The sequence below is a fragment of the Hemitrygon akajei genome, chromosome 29 (genome assembly GCF_048418815.1).
Source record: "Hemitrygon akajei chromosome 29, sHemAka1.3, whole genome shotgun sequence".
Lineage (NCBI taxonomy): Eukaryota > Metazoa > Chordata > Chondrichthyes > Myliobatiformes > Dasyatidae > Hemitrygon > Hemitrygon akajei.
This window is the reverse complement of record NC_133152.1, coordinates 14,465,155-14,482,388: the sequence shown is the minus strand read 5'-3', so window position 1 is coordinate 14,482,388 and position 17,234 is coordinate 14,465,155. Positions and strand designations below refer to the sequence as shown.

General features: G+C 38.5%; 1 protein-coding gene across 3 annotated transcripts in view; it reads left to right on the top strand.

The window, feature by feature from the left end:
* Positions 1-17,234, top strand: part of kif17 (kinesin family member 17) — a 65,139-nt gene that overhangs the window by 25,009 nt on the left and 22,896 nt on the right. For all 3 annotated transcript variants that reach the window (XM_073031693.1, XM_073031692.1, XM_073031694.1), the window contains 5 exons: positions 825-931; positions 4,880-5,024; positions 10,851-10,957; positions 12,965-13,143; positions 14,137-14,365. In XM_073031693.1, coding sequence (XP_072887794.1) covers positions 825-931; positions 4,880-5,024; positions 10,851-10,957; positions 12,965-13,143; positions 14,137-14,365 — 767 coding nt within the window. The remainder of the gene's footprint in view (positions 1-824; positions 932-4,879; positions 5,025-10,850; positions 10,958-12,964; positions 13,144-14,136; positions 14,366-17,234) is intronic.

The window sequence follows — 17,234 nt, the reverse complement described above, 5'->3', positions numbered from 1 at the left end:
GAGTACAGAATAAGGGTTAAGTCACGAACAAGAAAAGGAGATATTCCTTCACTCTTTCTGTGGTGAACCTTTGAAATTCTCTACCTCAGAGGCTCAGTTGTTAAGCTTATTCAAAAAGGGAAATAAAGGAAGTGAGGGTAGTGCTGATGAATGGGAAGCCAGGCTCAAAGAGCTGGAGGGCCTACTCCTGTTCCTTTTTCTTAGAACATAGATGCCTGCATGAGGGGTTTGGGCCCAAAACATCGATTGTTTATTCCCATCCATAGACATTCCTTGACCTGCTGAGCTCCTCCAGCCCATTGTGTATATTGCTCTAGATTTCCAGCATCTGCAGTACCTCTTGTATCTATGATATGTTTTACCATAATTAAAATTTTGGAAGTCATTGTATTTTAAAGAATTGAAATGAAAGGAGCAGAGGGAAATTCAAATATAATTGTCAGGACCTGTTCCTCTTCATGTTTAATTAAATTCCTGCAGTGGTACTTCAGGAAGGTTAATACTGCATGTGTGGATTTAATTGACCTAATCCTGATTAGTAGTGAGCTATATAGATAGATAGATAGATACTTTATTCATCCCCATGGGGAAATTCAACTATATGAATGATCCTGTAATAATTGACTAGTTTTCCTAATGCTGATTGCTCTAAATGTAATCATTATAAATGAAATACAAATATGACAGTCATTTCTGATCCAACATGACAGAATCAGTTGTCATGATTTAAGGTTGAGTCTAAATGAATATGTGATAACTGCCTATCTAATCTGTTTATTTTATTTTACAAAGTTGGTTCAATTACCTTCATTCTGGTTTTGCAGATTATCTAAATAAAGTACAAATGAGTATTACCCAAGCAACCAATAATTCTGCTAAGAATACTGAAGTCCATGCTGAAATAGAAATTGAGAAAGAAAATATGAGACAGGTTTGTATACATCAAGTCAAAAACTGAAATACCTTCTCAAGGTTTATACATCTGGAGACATGAGTTAAGAGGTTCAGTTGGCTGTATTCTTATTGCTTGTTAATAAATTGTCTCTAGGCAGAAAGAACGTTGGAATTCATCCAAGGTAAAATAACAAAGTTTTGATGTGATCAAATTACAGGTTGTATGGGAGTAACTTAAAGTGTTAAAAGAAATATATCCCATGAGAAAAACTGTAGCATAAAAGTTAGAGGATATTAAATGTGTATTTTCTGTTATGTAGAGTATCAGTGAGAATAAGGACAAACACATTTGCACTCACTATCAGTAATGTAACAGTTACAGGGATGGTTCAGTGATTGGAAATCTGTTACATTTAGTTTTTCTGTACTATTTTAATGGTGTCATTCACTGTAAACTATTAACTTCTAACGAAGGTATGATAAATTTTATTTATATCCCATAAACCAGAGAAAGTGGTAGTCATCTTCTGTTCACTAGTTGGTTTTACTTTTTTATCGTCGGGAATGATGCAGTGATTAAATTAATGGACTGTGGTAATCCAGAGGCATGGACAAACATACCTGTAGCAAGGATTTGCATCCAAAAAGACTAGTTTAGGAATTGAAATACATTCAATTAAATGATCCAGAAAAGTTTGTGTAATCTCAGTAATTGTGATGTTGCAACTATCATCCAGTTCGCTATGATAGTCCAGAGAAGGAAATTTGTCATCCCCAACAGCTTTGATCTCTATAGTATGTGATTCCAGACTGATAGCAATGTTGATTCTTAACTGCCTTCTGAAATGGCCTCTTATGCCATTCAGTTGGATCAAAATTACAATAATGAAATGCCTTAAAAATGAAACTGGATAGGCCATCTCACCAAAGAACGAGATTCGGATATGCAGTGTTAACTTTACAAAGCACTCTTCATGAAAATTGAGACTTGCATCTAAATTACGAGTGAGTCAACAGCTTGTTATAATTGTAATCATGTGAAATTTTATAGCATGAAATCTTTTTGGATTAATTTCACCATAATCTATAGTCTTTTACCTGGTATACCTTCAGTGTATCATTACTATCTGGCCAGGGATCAAGCCTAATTCAATGATGACGCAGTAGACTATGTCAGGAGGAACTCCAGGCAGGACAATATGCAGACTAAATATCTAAAATGACAAGCAATGGATCACATCTAAGCTATACAGTCCTACTGCCATATTGGTTCATGAATTAATGGTAGAGGCTTCAGGAACATATCCATCCTAAGTGAGAGTGAGACCCCACATGTGATTGTCCAAGGCAAGGTTGAATATTTACAACTACATTCAGCCTGAAGACTCATTATTGATGCAAATTGGTTTGTTTCTGAAGACCTTATTATTAAAGGCAATTCAATTCACTCAATGTGCTATAAACAATTACACTAGAAGTCAGCAGTTAGACATAGAAAAGAGAAAAAACAACAAAACAAAATGGGAACAGAGAAACGGAAAGGATAATTACTTGAAATTGCTAAATTCAACATTAAGTTCCAAGGGCTGTAATTTACTCCAACAAAAGATGAAGCACTGCATCTCAAACTTATATTGGGCATTTTTTGGACCAACATAGGAGCATGAAGATGGCGAGCTCTGAGTAAGTGTGGGATAGAGAATTAAATCGGCAGACAATCAGAAACTCAGAACTCTTGCAGGCATTGGTGTTTGACTAAACAATCTGGGTTTTATTTCTTCAGTGTCAAGAAGTCTACATTGTGAGCAATGAAGCATTTCACATAAATACTATGGCTACCAGAACATATTGGTGGCTGTGTCTTATAAAGTTTGTGACCTTTGTCCGATACCACAAATGCTTTTTACCCTCTACAGGACATGTCAGGATGATGGTGCTTACTCTCCATTTGCTTGAATGAGCTATCAGGAAAATTCAGCCATTTCGAATGGCACTCTAACCAGAACCCTAAACATTCACTCCCTCTACCACTTGTGTACTCTGGCTTTAATGTGTACTAACCACAAAAGGCACTGCACTTATTTGCCTACCCTACATCTACAGCAATTCCCAATCCATAACCTTTACTTCCAGTAATGGCAAAAACAGTAGGAAAACGGGAATACCACCCTTACAGATTAATTACCTTGATACGGGAATACTGTATATTATTTCTTCACCTTCACTGTCTAAATCCTGAAACATGCTTCACAGCATCACAGTGGGTCTACCTTCACCAAGACTGTACAAAAAGGGAGCACATCGCCATCTCGTCAAGGACAATTAAGTACTGGTTTTGTCAGCAATACCCCCACACCCCAATAAATTACATAAATGAAAAAGAGCTATATTTCTATAGCCGTTATCTATGGGTTACCAAGATGGTTTTGTTTTTCACTAAATAAAAAAAGTTTCACTAAATTAAACTCCCCTTCTTATGGTACCTTCCAATGCAGTTGTAGGGTTATCTAGGGACCCAACACATCTTTCAGATGAAGCTGTGATTCATTTGCATTACTTCCAGTTTAATACACTGTATTCAGTACACACACAATGAGGCATCTTCTCCACTGGAAAAAACAAATGCAAATTGAATTATTTCTTTGCAGAACATCTGATCCTATGCTGATCTCTCTATCTTTAACTCCTTATGATAGATAGATAGATAGATAGATACTTTATTCATCCCCATGGGGAAATTCAACTTTTTTTTTTCCAATGTCCCATACACTTGTTGTAGCAAAACTAATTACATACAATACTTAACTCAGTAAAAAATATGATATGCATCTAAATCACTATCTCAAAAAGCATTAATAATAGCTCTTAAGTCCTGGCGGTTGAATTGTAAAGCCTAATGGCATTGGGGAGTATTGATCTCTTCATCCTGTCTGAGGAGCATTGCATCGATAGTAACCTGTCGCTGAAACTGCTTCTCTGTCTCTGGATGGTGCTATGTAGAGGATGTTCAGAGTTTTCCATAATTGACCGTAGCCTACTCAGCGCCCTTCGCTCAGCTACCGATGTTAAACTCTCCAGCACTTTGCCCACGTTGTTCCAATAAACCTCAAGGTGAGTTTGTAGGTTTGCGTGTCATATTCTGACTGGGCTTGACAATAAATTCAACAATTTCAGATAACTTTTTCTGGGTTATATCAGCACTGGCTTATTCAAATAGATTACCAACAACCTGTAACGTTAATTTAATTTTTCCCTCTTTACAGATACCTCCTGACCTTTGAGCATTTTTACAATTCCCTTTTATTTGTCACTTCCGTCCATCACAAGCTTTTGCATTGGAAAGTTCAAAATTGATTTTACTTTTCTCTCATTCATCTGCTACTGATTCAGCTTCTAGAACATAGAATAGTACAGCACAGGAACAGGCCATTCAGCCCACAATGTTGTGCCGAGCCACCTAAAAAGCAAATCAAAATCATCCAAAAAAATTTCCCTCAGCTGGCACAGTCACTAGCTGGCACTTCTTGGACTCCATCCTATCATAAAGTTCCCTTTGTCTCTTCCATGCTCCCTTTCTCTGTTTCTTAAACTATATTTGATTTCTAACTTGTCTGATAAAAATATCATTGATCTGAAAAGGTTAACGATTTCTTTTTCCATTGATGCAATCTAACCTGCTAATTTTTTCGGTTGTTTTCTGAATTTACATTGACGATATCAGTGAATAGCTGGCAGGCAAAAAAATAAGAATTATAATAATCAGAACAAAAACATGTTTCCCTTGACTAAGCAGAGTTTGAACAAAGAAGAAAGATAGCTATCCTGTAGCTGGTGAGTACTATATGGTCTAGATGGTTAACCTTGTATTCCTCTGGGTGAACACCTAATTGTTATGTAAGTGTTTCTATTTACTGTTAATTTTGATATTAAATTAGTTTCTGGAATATTTTCTTTATCAAATATTGCAATGTGAATTTTTCAACAGGAATATGAGCAGAAATTATCAAAAATCAAAGCAGATTATGAAGCAGAACAGAAGTCCAATGTTAAGTTACAGGAAGATATTGAAAAACTAAGAAATTCTTTTGAAATGAAACTGGCACACATTGAAGCTTTTGATAAGGCCACTGGTATGTTGCATGGATAAGGGTTTGAATTCTTCAATTCAATGCAAATTTTATTGGGGTGCTCTACCCAGTGTGACTTCTAGTTGTAGCAGAATGTTCCAGAAAGAATAAGCAATACTGTATATGTGAGTCACATGCACTGACTCTGAGAATCCTTGGGGCATCAAATTGAAGCCTGATTCTGAATTCTGAAACCAATGAATTCACTACATGATGGATGTCTACTGTATATATGCACTGTAATTACGATAGTATGATTGCAAAGTGATCTTAATTATGTCCTTTTGCTACTTTTATCCGATCATCTGTTCGATCAATTTATTTATTTATTTATTTTCAAATGTTTTGAGGCTTCTCATGTGGAATGTGCATCACATCTGTTATCTTTATTGTAAGAACTCCTTATGTCTTATTGAATTGGGGCAGAAACGGTTATTTTTCAGGATAACCTTAATATGTTTTTGCTTACTAATCTACCAATGTTTGGCTAATTTTATTTGGCTCAATTTTGACAGATTGAATTAAACTGTGTGTCATTAATAATACTTCACAGTGCAAATGTGGTAGACTGATTGTTGCAAGGCTCTATTTTTATTAAGCATTAGATAGTACAATTTCACTAAGGCTATAGATATTATTACTGTCTGGGAAAAAATGTTGTTTGCCAGAAAAATTTATTTTTCAGTAAAGGCTGCAGAAATTCTTCCACACACACATTTTTGTCTGCTGCATGACAGAATAGGTAGGGCAGATTGCACTTGAATCCAGGGGGACCAATATCCTGGTGGGCAGGTTTGCTAGGGCTACTGGGGAGAGTTTAAACTAGAATTGTTGGGGGGTGGGAACTGAACTGAAGAGATTAGGGAAGAGTTGGTTGGCTCACAAATACAGACAGCTTGTAGACAGTGCAAGAGGGAGGATAGGCAGGTGAGAGAGGAGGGGCGCACTCAGACCGAAGGTTTGAGATGTGTCTATTTTAACGCAAGGAGTGTTGTGAACAAAGCGGATGAGCTTAGAGCATGGATCAGGACTTGGAGATATGATGTGGTGGCCATTACAGAGACTTGGATGGCTCAGGAACAGGAATGGTTACTTCAAGTGCCGGGTTTTAGATGTTTCAGAAAGGACAGGGAGGGAGGCAAAAGAGGTGGGGGCATGGCACTGTTGATCAGAGATAGTGTCACGGCTGCAGAAAAGGTGGACGCCATGGAGGGATTGTCTATGGAGTCTCTGTGGGTGGAGGTTAGGAACAGGAAGGGGTCAATAACTTTACTGGGTGTTTTTAATAGGCCGCCCAATAGTAACAGGGATATCGAGGAGCAGATAGGGAAACAGATCCTGGAAAGGTGTAATGATAACAGAGTTGTCGTGATGGGAGATTTTAATTTCCCAAATATCAATTGGCATCTCCCTAGAGCAAGGGGTTTAGATGGGGTGGAGTTTGTTAGGTGTGTTCAGGAAGGTTTCTTGACACAATATGTAGATAAGCCTACAAGAGGAGAGGCAGTACTTGATTTGCTATGGGGAAATGAACCTGGTCAGGTGTCAGATCTCTCAGTGGGAGAGCATTTTGGAGATAGTGATCATAATTCTATCTCCTTTACAAAAGCATTGGAGGGAGGTAGGAACAGACAAGTTAGAAAAGTGTTTAATTGGAGTAAGGGGAATTATGAGGCTATCAGGCAGGAAATTGGAGGCTTAAATTGGAAGCAGATGTTCTAAGGGAAAAGTACGGAAGAAATGTGGCAAATATTCAGGAGATATTTGTTTGGAGTTCTGTATAGGTACATTCCAATGAGACAGGGAAGTTATGATAGGGTACAGGAACCATGGTGTACAAAGGCTATAATAAATCTAGTCAAGAAGAAAAGAAAAGTTTACAAAAGGTTCAGAGAGCTATGAAATCGAGAAACATTATAAGGCTACTAGGAAGGAGCTTAAGAAGGAAATTAGGAGAGCCAGAAGAGGCCATAAGAAGGCCTTGGCTGGCAGGATTAAGGAAAACCCCAAGGCATTCTGCAAGTATGTGAAGAGCAAGAGGATAAGACATGAAAGAATAGGACATATTCAAGTGTGACAGTGCGAAAGTGTGTATGGAACTGGAGGAAATAGCAGAGGTACTTAATGAATACTTCAGTATTCGCTACGGAAAAGGATCTTGGTGATTGTAGTGATGACTTTAGCAGACTGAAAAGCTTGAGCATGTAGATATTAAGAAAGAGGATGTGCTGGAGCTTTTGGAAAGCATCATGTTGGATAGGTCGCCGGGACTGGATAAGATGTACCCCAGGCTACTGTGGGAGGCAAAGGAGGAGATTGCTGAGCTTCTGGCAATGATCCTTGCATCATCAATGGAGACGGGAGAGGTTCTAGAGGATTGGAGGGTTGCGAATGTTGTTCCTTTATTCAAGCAAGGGAGTAGAGATAGCCTAGGAAATTATAGACCAGTGAGTCTTACCTCAGTGGTTGGTAAGTTGATAGAGAAGATCCTGAGAGGCAGGATATATAAACATTTGGAGAGGATTAATATGATTAGGAGTAGTCAGCATGGCTTTGTCAAGGGCAGGTCATGCCTTACGAGCCTGATTGAATTTTTTGAGGATGTAACTAAACACATTGATGAAGGTAGAGCAGTAGATGTAGTGTATATGGATTTCAGCAAAGCATTTGATAAGGTACCGCATGCAAGGCTTATTCAGAAAGTAAGGAGGCATGGGATCCAAGGGGACGTTGCTTTGTGGATCCAAAACTGGCTTGCCCACAGAAGACAAAGAATGGTTGTAGACGGGTCGTATTCTGCATGGAAGTCGGTCACCAGGTGTCTGTTGTGGGACCTTTACTCTTCGTGATGTTTATAAATGACCGGTGTCACGTACCCTGTGACCAGGTTACCAAGCCAGCAGAAATGGAATGATACGTTGGAGTCTGGTGGTACTGTAACTAAAGGTGTTTATTAGTAAACTAAGAAACACAGTATCAACAATGAAAATATACGTATAAAACAGGTTAGCAATGATAAATACAGAAGTGTAGGAATAAGAATCAAAACCGAGCTCTATCATAGTCTAGGGGCTAGGGGTAAATGAATAGTCTTAAGATAATGTAAAGTTCAGTTCATTTCAGTTTGGGTTGAGGTAGTTGCTGTTGTGACATTGGAGAGAGAGAGAGATAGATAGAGAGAGAGAGAGAGAGAGAGAGAGAGAGAGAGAGAGTGAGAGTTGAGCAGCTGCAGCAGGCAAACCCGTTGTCTTCTTGTTCCGTTCTACTGTTGTGGTCACCAATTATGACCCTTCCGTTCCCGGCTAGACCGTTCTTCAGTGGTGGACTTGTTACCCAGGCGAGGATGGACACACACACAAGCCCCACCAGCCTGCCTTCACACACTGTGAGCTTCGGACCGATTCCCCCGAATCAATCCTCCAAGCTCCCACCTTCCTGTGGGTGCACAACACTCGTTCAGTGTCCAGTGGCGTGTCTGCCTGTGTCTCAGCAGACTCTGCTTTTATCTCCCCAGCCGGGGTACCAGCCATCCATCAACTGATCATGTCCATTAAACTGGCCACTCCCTCCTGTCTCAGCAGGCACCTGGCATCACTCTGCTGTGTCAGCAAGGATTCACACAAGTAGGCAAAGTCCTTGGAAGTAAAGTCAACAATCAGCGAAGAAGCCATAATTTTAAATCCTTGTGTCTCTCTCATTATCAGCATGTACAGCATGGCGCCTCTCCCCCTCTTTATCTCTCTCTCTTGTTAGCAGCATTAGTTCATAGGGGTCAATTCTGGACCCCATCTCCCCATGGTTTTCTCATCACACATAACACCGGGATGAGGAAGTGGAGGGATGGGTTAGTAAGTTTACTGATGACACAAAGGTCAGAGGTGTTGTGGATAGTGTGGAGGGCTGTCAGAGGTTACAGCAGGACATTGATAGGATGCAAAGCTGGGCTGAGAAGTGGCAGATGGAGTTCAACCCAGATAAGTGTGAAGTGGTTCAATTTGGTAAGTCAAATATGATGGCAGAATATAGTATTAATGATAAGACTCTTGGCAATGTGGAGGATCAGAGGGATCTTGGTGTCCGACGCCATAGGACGCTCAAAGCAGCTGCGCAGGTTGACTCTGTGGTTAAGAAGGCATATGGTGTATTGGCCTTCATCAATCATGGAATTGAATTTAAGAGCCAACAGGTAATGTTCAGGTAATGTTGCAGCTATATAGGACCCTGGTCAGACCCTACTTGGAGTCCTGTGCTCAGTTCTGGTTGCCTCACTACAGGAAGGATGTAGAAGCCACAGAAATGGTGCAGAGGAGATTTACAAGGATGTTACCTGGATTGGGGAGCATGCCTTATGAGAATAGGTTGAGTGAACTTGGCCTTTTCTCCTTGGAGCGACGGAGGTTGAGAGGTGACCTGATAGAGGTGTATAAGATGATGAGAGGCATTGATCATGTAGATAGTCAGAGGCTTTTCCCAGGGTTGAAATGGTTGCCACAAGAGGACACAGGTTTAAGGTGCTGGGGAGTAGGTACAGAGGAGATGTCAGGGGTAAGTTTTTTACTCAGAGAATGGTGAATGCGTGCAATGGGCTGCAGACGACGGTGGTGGAGGCAGATAAGATAGGGTCTTTTAAGAGAATTTTAGATAGGTACATGGAGCTTAGTAAAATAGAGAGCTATGGGTGAGCCTAGTAATTTCTAAGGTAGGGACATGTTCGGCATAACTTTGTGGGCCGATGGGCCTGTATTGTGCTGTAGGTTTTCTATGTTTCTAACTTAATTTAACACTAAAATCAAAGGGTCTCATATTAGAAATGCTGAGTTTCTCTTTCTACAGAATTTGCCTGACTTCCTGAGTTTTAGAAGAATTTTAATTTTTCTTTCAGATTTCCAACATCTGCAGTTTTTAAACTATTTAAGTTAAAGCCAGCTATCCTTTAGGGTTCCTCGGTGTAGGATCTACATTGGCACAAAGACTACTAGGGTTGACTGAGGGTCAAACTTCCAATTTAAGTAGTGAATGAGGGTCATGCTTGTAATCAGAGGTAGAAGGAAGTGCTAACAATCAAGTTGCATGATGGAGCGGGGTGGTCAGTAAACCCACTTGATTAGCAGACCCCTACAAATCATTCGCACGGGAATGCTGATGTACCCCATTTCACAGATGTCCAACCTTCTCCATATTTTAAAACTGTCTTTTGAAATCTCTGTTTAACATTTCTGAAGATCTATTTACTTCTTCGCCTGACTTGTTGAGTGTTTTGTAGCATTTTCTATTTTTATTAAGAGGTATTTTTTTTGTGTTTTACAACTGAACTTCACCACTTTCAGGAGATGACTTTCCCAAGATACGTGCTTCACTGCAACACCAACAGCAAAATTTAATGTTTATTTAGATAGATAAATCATATTAATGAAAACATTGGGCAATCTGGCTAGAAAATAATAATCATTGGTAGTGCAAAGAAGTATTCCAATTGATCTGAGTTTAGTTACATTGAAACAAAGCGCACACACAAAGTAACTTCATGTTGTCTTGGGGAATGCAAAACTTCGACTGGGTAAAGGATTTTGGTTTCATGATGGAAATGTATACAATACGTAGTGAATTCTTTATCATGCCCGTGCTTATGTTGGGACTGTATACTGTCAAGAGTTGAGGCCTTTCTGATATTGTTCTAAAATGTACTAAATATACTAGAGTAATTTTTGACATTGTTCTAGTATTGTAGAGTCCTCCCATTTCTGATTGGTATGATAAATTAACTTAATTATCAGATTACCAATATACACTATTAATAACATTACAAACGGAATGATTCTGTCTCCTTAGATGCACCTTCCTTTGAAGAAAGCACCCGTGCCATAGAGATAACTCAGCCGTTTAATGTTAAATTGGCAGATGTGAGTGAAGTAGAACAGAAGCTAGCTATCGCTATGGTAAATACTGTTAATTAACTGTCATTAAACATGGAAGTTTTGTTGTGTCCTTTTGCTGTTTAATTAATTGAGAAAATATTAGGAATATGCTGATAGCCAATTTGAAATATGATAGAGCCATGGCATAATTAGGTGTTTCTCATTATTAGTCCATGGGTAGTTATATTAACAGTCATGATTCTCTCTAATACAACCACTTATATACATTTTTATGACTGACATATTTGAAATACTAGTATGTGAAGTGAAAGAAAGTGGTTTTGTAATGAAGTACGTGAAGAAAGTTCAAAGCTGTTTCCTCGCAGGAACATAAAAGGTCAATAATATAGGAGGTAATTTAATAATTTGGTACTGGAAAGTGGATGTGTGGTTAATTAAAAACATATCAGCATCTTCAGATTATTAGTGCATTATATAGTAGGTCCATATATTCCACTATCAATTAATAATTGACTTCTGGAACAGATGGAACCAGTGTTGGATGACTGAGAATTGAATTTCCAGCTAGAGTGCACCCCTCTAGTGCCATAGAGCAATGAGATGTTGTGCTATAAAATGGCAGGAAACATACAGTGTCAGAGAATGGCCACAACTTCCGGTGTGCTGTGCTGAGCAGACATACAAAGAAACTAAAAGAGGGACTTTGACAAGTCAATGGCATTCCCCGGGTAGCCAGTCTCAGCTGAAATAAGTGTTCCATTGGTGCAGTAACTAGTGCTGCTGTTGCACAGCTCCAGTGGCACAGATGTGATATTGAACTCTGTTTGGATTTTGCACATACTCCCTGTGACCATGTGGGCTTGCAAGTTTCCTATCACATTCCAACTATGTACTCTGAATTGTCCACAATGCAGGTGAGTTACAGAAGAATTGGGGAATGTGAAAGAAAATAAAGTTGTATGAGAATAGAACTGATGGGTGTGCTCTGAGACCCCAAGTCCTAGATTATGTATATGCCCCCACCACCACCCTTTCCAATGCATTCCATGCACCCACCACTCTCTGTGTAACTCTGACATCTCCCCTATACTTTCCTCAATTACCTTAAATTAATATCCTCTTATTGCCACCCTGAAAACAAGGCATTGGCTATGCCTCTTAACATCTTATACACCTCTATCAAGTCACTTCTCATCTTCCTTTGCTCCAAAGAGAAAAGCCCTGGGTTACTCAACCTTTCCTTATAAGGTATGTTATTTAATCCAAGCAGCATCCTGATAAATCTCCTTTACACCCTCTCTAAAGCTTCCACATCCTTCCTATAATAAGGCAACCAGAACTGAACACAATACTCCCAAGCGTTGTCTAACCTGAGTTTTATAGAGCTGCAACATTATCTCACAACTCTTGAACTCAATTCCCTGACTAATAAAGGAAGGCCAACATAACATACACCTCGTTAACAACCTTATCACTTGCACAGCAACTTTGAGGGTTCTATGGATTTAGATTCCAAGATCTCACTGTTCCTCCACACTGCTAAGATTCCTGCCATCAATCTTGTACTTTGCCTTCAAGTTCAACCTTCAAATGTCTATCACTTAACACTTCTCCAGATTGAATTTCATCTGCCGCTTCTCAGCCCAGGTCTACATCCTTTCAAAGTTCCGTTGTAACCTATGACAATCTTCTGCACTATCCACAACACAATCGAACGTTGTGTCATCTACAAAACTCACTAAGTCATTTCTTAACCAATGGTTCCATTGCTGTACACTTCTAATTTAATGAAGTGAGTTCCAACCATCCTGGATATCTACACAGATTCTAGAGCCTATTAATGTTAGCAATAAATGTTAAAGAAGCTAAAGAAAATTTTGCAGACCCTTAGTTTTTAACATAAATGATTTATTAATTACTATCATAAAGCTTGGAGAACATACAGACTTGGTATATATGATAGGATTTTTAAAATTCAGAATACTATATTAAAATAACTGAATCAACTTTCCTGACAAATATTGAACATTGTTTTAATAATTTTATTTTGATATTATTTTTTTCAAGTTGATTGAACCAGAGCCTGAAATAACTGAACAAGATATCAGAAGTATGAAAGATACAGCATCTACTGAAGAGCAGCATTCTCTATTAGGAGTGCAACTGTCAAAGGGTGAAATTGCAGCAGAATGTTCTCCGGTTGCTTCATCACCTGCCACATTAGATCATGAAGAGGTACTTGCAAGGTCTGTCCTACAAGTATGCCATTCTTTTCTAGATAGTATACACTGCTTTTGGAAAATTTTGCATATACAATACATATGCAGCACTTCCAATATCTCAGAAGAGGCCTATCATCTGATCTGTTTTCAGTCAACTTAATAATTTTACAAACAATGCTTATTACCTCTAAAATTGTATGTAAAATTATAAATTATGCCCAGAAGCAACTACTGCTCTATTCCAGGTCTAACTTGGAGAATTTTGTTCAAACGTGAATTAATTTCTTGTGTGGAAAAGTGACTTCAACCTAAAATGACTTGGCTTTTAAAGTTGCACTCTCATATTATTACATCACCACTGAAATGGTTCACTTTAACAGCCGGGTTAACCTCTTTATCATAGCAAATATCTTATTTTAATCATCTCCCATCTTTTTAAACTGCAGATATAAATGCAGGGATCAGTCAAAAGAAAGGTTCTTCTTCATAGATCTTTGACTATTTTCTATAAAAGTCATGTGTGATTCTTGTATCAGTTCCCTTGTCATTCTTTGGAATACTTTGTGGATAAAGTGTTAGTATGTAGCATTGATTCCTCAGAAGACTATGTTGAAATCCCACTCATGGACTACAGTACATAATGTATGCTGACGGGATATCATGTAATTGCCAACTGTTGGAAATATCATCTTTCAATGAGATGTTTAATTGACTCCCTCACCATGTGGCTAGAAATGATACAATGGCACTATTTGAAGAAAAGCAGAAAGTTGTATCACAGCCAACATTTGTGACTCAAGAAATACCATAAAACATGTTGATTAGTCTATTCCCTTTTCCAGAAGTCTCAGGCATAGCATATTTCCCTGGCCTAATATAAGTGATATTGGTATCTTAAAATAGGAGCCATTTCTTCATCCTAGACACAGACAGTGAACTAAAGTACACCAAAAGTTGGCCATACAAAAGTCAAAATCAATTATTTAGTTAATAAAATGCTCTATTGTTCTCTTGTAGGCTGAAGATGTTGGAGAATGAAGTAGTTGGGGGAGAACAGGCCAAAAATACAGAGTTGAAGGAGAAACGAAAACGGCGGAAAAAATATGCTGATGAGCGAAAGAATCAACTTGCAGAAGCACTGAAACACGCAGACAGGGATGATCCTACTATCCTGATCAACGTATATGAATCTATTCAAGATGAAGTTAGAGCAAAAAGCAAAAGTATAGAAAACTTGCAAAGAAAGGTAATATTTTTCTATGAGTCCTGATGAACGGTCTTGGCCGAAAACATTGATTATACTCATTTCCATAGATGTTGCCTGGCTTACTGAATTCCTCCAGCATTTTTGTGTGTTACTCAAAAACTTTCATTGTTTTTCTCTATTTCTCCTTCTTGCACCTGAGAAGGAAAAAAGAGCAAAAGTGGACAGTTTTGGTAGTAATGCCATTGACAAATTGATCAGGAACAATAGAATGTATATTTTGCTTAATAATTTGCCATTGAAAAATACATTGCTGGATCATATGTCCTTTCTTAGTGCAGCTTTCATTTGGTCTTCAAACTTGTTTGATGATAGGTCATGTGAAGAATTGATGGGATCAATGAATGATACCTATAAAGTGCTTGGTTGGCGGTAGAACTGTTTTGTGTCATTGCTGTGAAAGTGGGGTGGAGAAGAGTTGGAGTGGTAGGTAGTCAGTAAGGATTTCAGATTATATAAATACACCAGTGAAATTCTGAATTAACAAATCCAATGGCATCATGTGCACCAATGTGAGTATGGGGTGCATAGCTCTCATTACTCTCCCTGTCTGCCTCATCTGTTAGGATGCTCTTTGCTTATTACTTATGCAACCTCAAATTTTAGTCTTGCTCCAAATTGCACATGACTATTCAGCAGATGCAGGCTGTTGTGAACTGAAGCATGTTCCAGCTTGTTTCAGGTACCAGAACGAGTATCTTCAGAATAAATTATCGTGATTCATTATCGTGCTGTTTGGCTTTAGTGGTGGAGTTTTTAACAAGCATCGTTATTCATGTTGTGGCTAGTGTCCCCATATTTCAATGAGATATTTCATATCACTCAACCTCCATACTACCGAGTTTCAAGAAGCCTGAAAAATCTTTGTTAAGGCAGCTTTCTGAACTGCTGTCAATTTAAAGACATCATGTAAAGTGTACCCATCACATGTCTAACATTTCCTGCTTCAGTCTGAAATTACTGTTAAAGTATGCAATATTGGATTTAGTAAAAATACTCAGTCTATTCATCATGTATAATGTAGATAAAGTGGGGTCTTAAAACAAATCATTTTGAAAATACCAAAATTCAGAGTAATCTCACTGCATTTAAAGGAAATGAGATATAAATCATAGTACAGAAACAGAGTGTTGTTTTTACTCTTAAAATGGCTCTTCTCTACAGTACTTCACCTTCTTTTAGGGAATGAAATAGGTCAGGTGATGGAGGTATGTGTTGGGGAGCACTTTGGGTCCAGTGATCACAATGCCATTAGTTTCAATATAATTATGGAGAAGGATAGGACTGGACCCAGGGTTGAGATTTTTTATTGGAGAAAGGCTGACTTTGAGGCAATGCGAAAGGATTTAGAAGGAGTGGATTGAGACAATTTGTTTTATGGAAAGGATGTAATAGAGAAATGGCGGTCATTTAAAGGTGAAATTTTGAGGGTACAGAATCTTTATGTTCCTGTTAGGTTGAAAGGAAAGGTTAAAAGTTTGAGAGAGCCATGGTTTTCAAGGGATATTGGAAACTTGGTTAGGAAAAAGAGATATCTATAATAAATATAGGCAGCATGGAGTAAATGAGGTGCTCGAAGAATATAAAGAATATAAGAAGAATCTTAAGAAAGAAATTAGAAAAGCTAAAAGAAGATACGAGGTTGCTTTGGCAAGTAAGGTGAAAATAAATCCAAAGGGTTTCTACAGTTACATTAATAGCAAAAGGATAGTGAGGGATAAAATTGGTCCCTTAGAGAATCAGAGTGGACAACTGTGTGGAGCCAAAAAAGATGGGGGAGATTTTGAACAATTTCTTTTCTTTGGTATTCACTAAGGAGAAGGACATTGAATTGTGTAAGGTAAGGGAAACAAGTAGAGAAGTTATGGAAACTATGACGATTAAAGAGGAGGAAGTACTGGTGCTTTTAAGGAATATAAAAGTGGATAAATCTCCGGGTCCTGACAGGATATTCCCTAGGACCTTGAGGGAAGTTAGTGTAGAAATAGCAGGGGCTCTGACAGAAATATTCCAAATGTCATTAGAAACGGGGATGGTGCCAGAGGATTGGCGTATTGCTCATGTGGTTCCATTGTTTAAAAAGGGTTCTAAGAGTAAACCTAGCAATTATAGGCCTGTCAGTTTGACATCAGTGGTGGGTAAATTAATGGAAAGTATTCTTAGAGATGGTATATATAATTATCTGGATAGATGGGGTCTGATTAGAAACAGTCAACATGGATTTGTGTGTGGAAGGTCATGTTTGACAAATCTTATTGAATTTTTTGAAGAGGTTAAGAGGAAAGTTGATGAGAGTAAAGCAGTGGATGTCGTCTCTATGGACTTCAGTAAGGCCTTTGACAAGGTTCCACACGGAAGGTTAGTTAGGAAGGTCCAATCGTTAGGTATTAATATTGAAGTAGTAAAATGGATTCAACAGTGGCTGGATGGGAGATGCCAGAGAGTAGTGGTGGATAACTGTTTGTCAGGTTGGAGGCCTGTGACTAGTGGTGTGCCTCAGGGATCTGTATTGGGTCCAGTGTTGTTTGTCATATACATTAATGATCTGAATGATGGGGTGGTAAATTGGATTAGTAAGTATGCAGATGATACTAAGGTAGGTGGCGTTGTGGATAATGAAGTAGGTTTTCAAAGTTTGCAGAGAGATTTGGGCCAGTTAGAAGAGTGGGCTAAGCGATGGCAGATGGAGTTTAATGTTGATAAGTGTGAGGTGCTACATTTTCATAGGAATAATCCAAATAGGACATACATAGTAAATGGCAGGGCATTGAAGAATGCAGTAGAACAGAGTGATCTAGGAATAACGGTGCATAGTTCCCTGAAGGTGGAATCTCATGTGGATAGGGTGGTG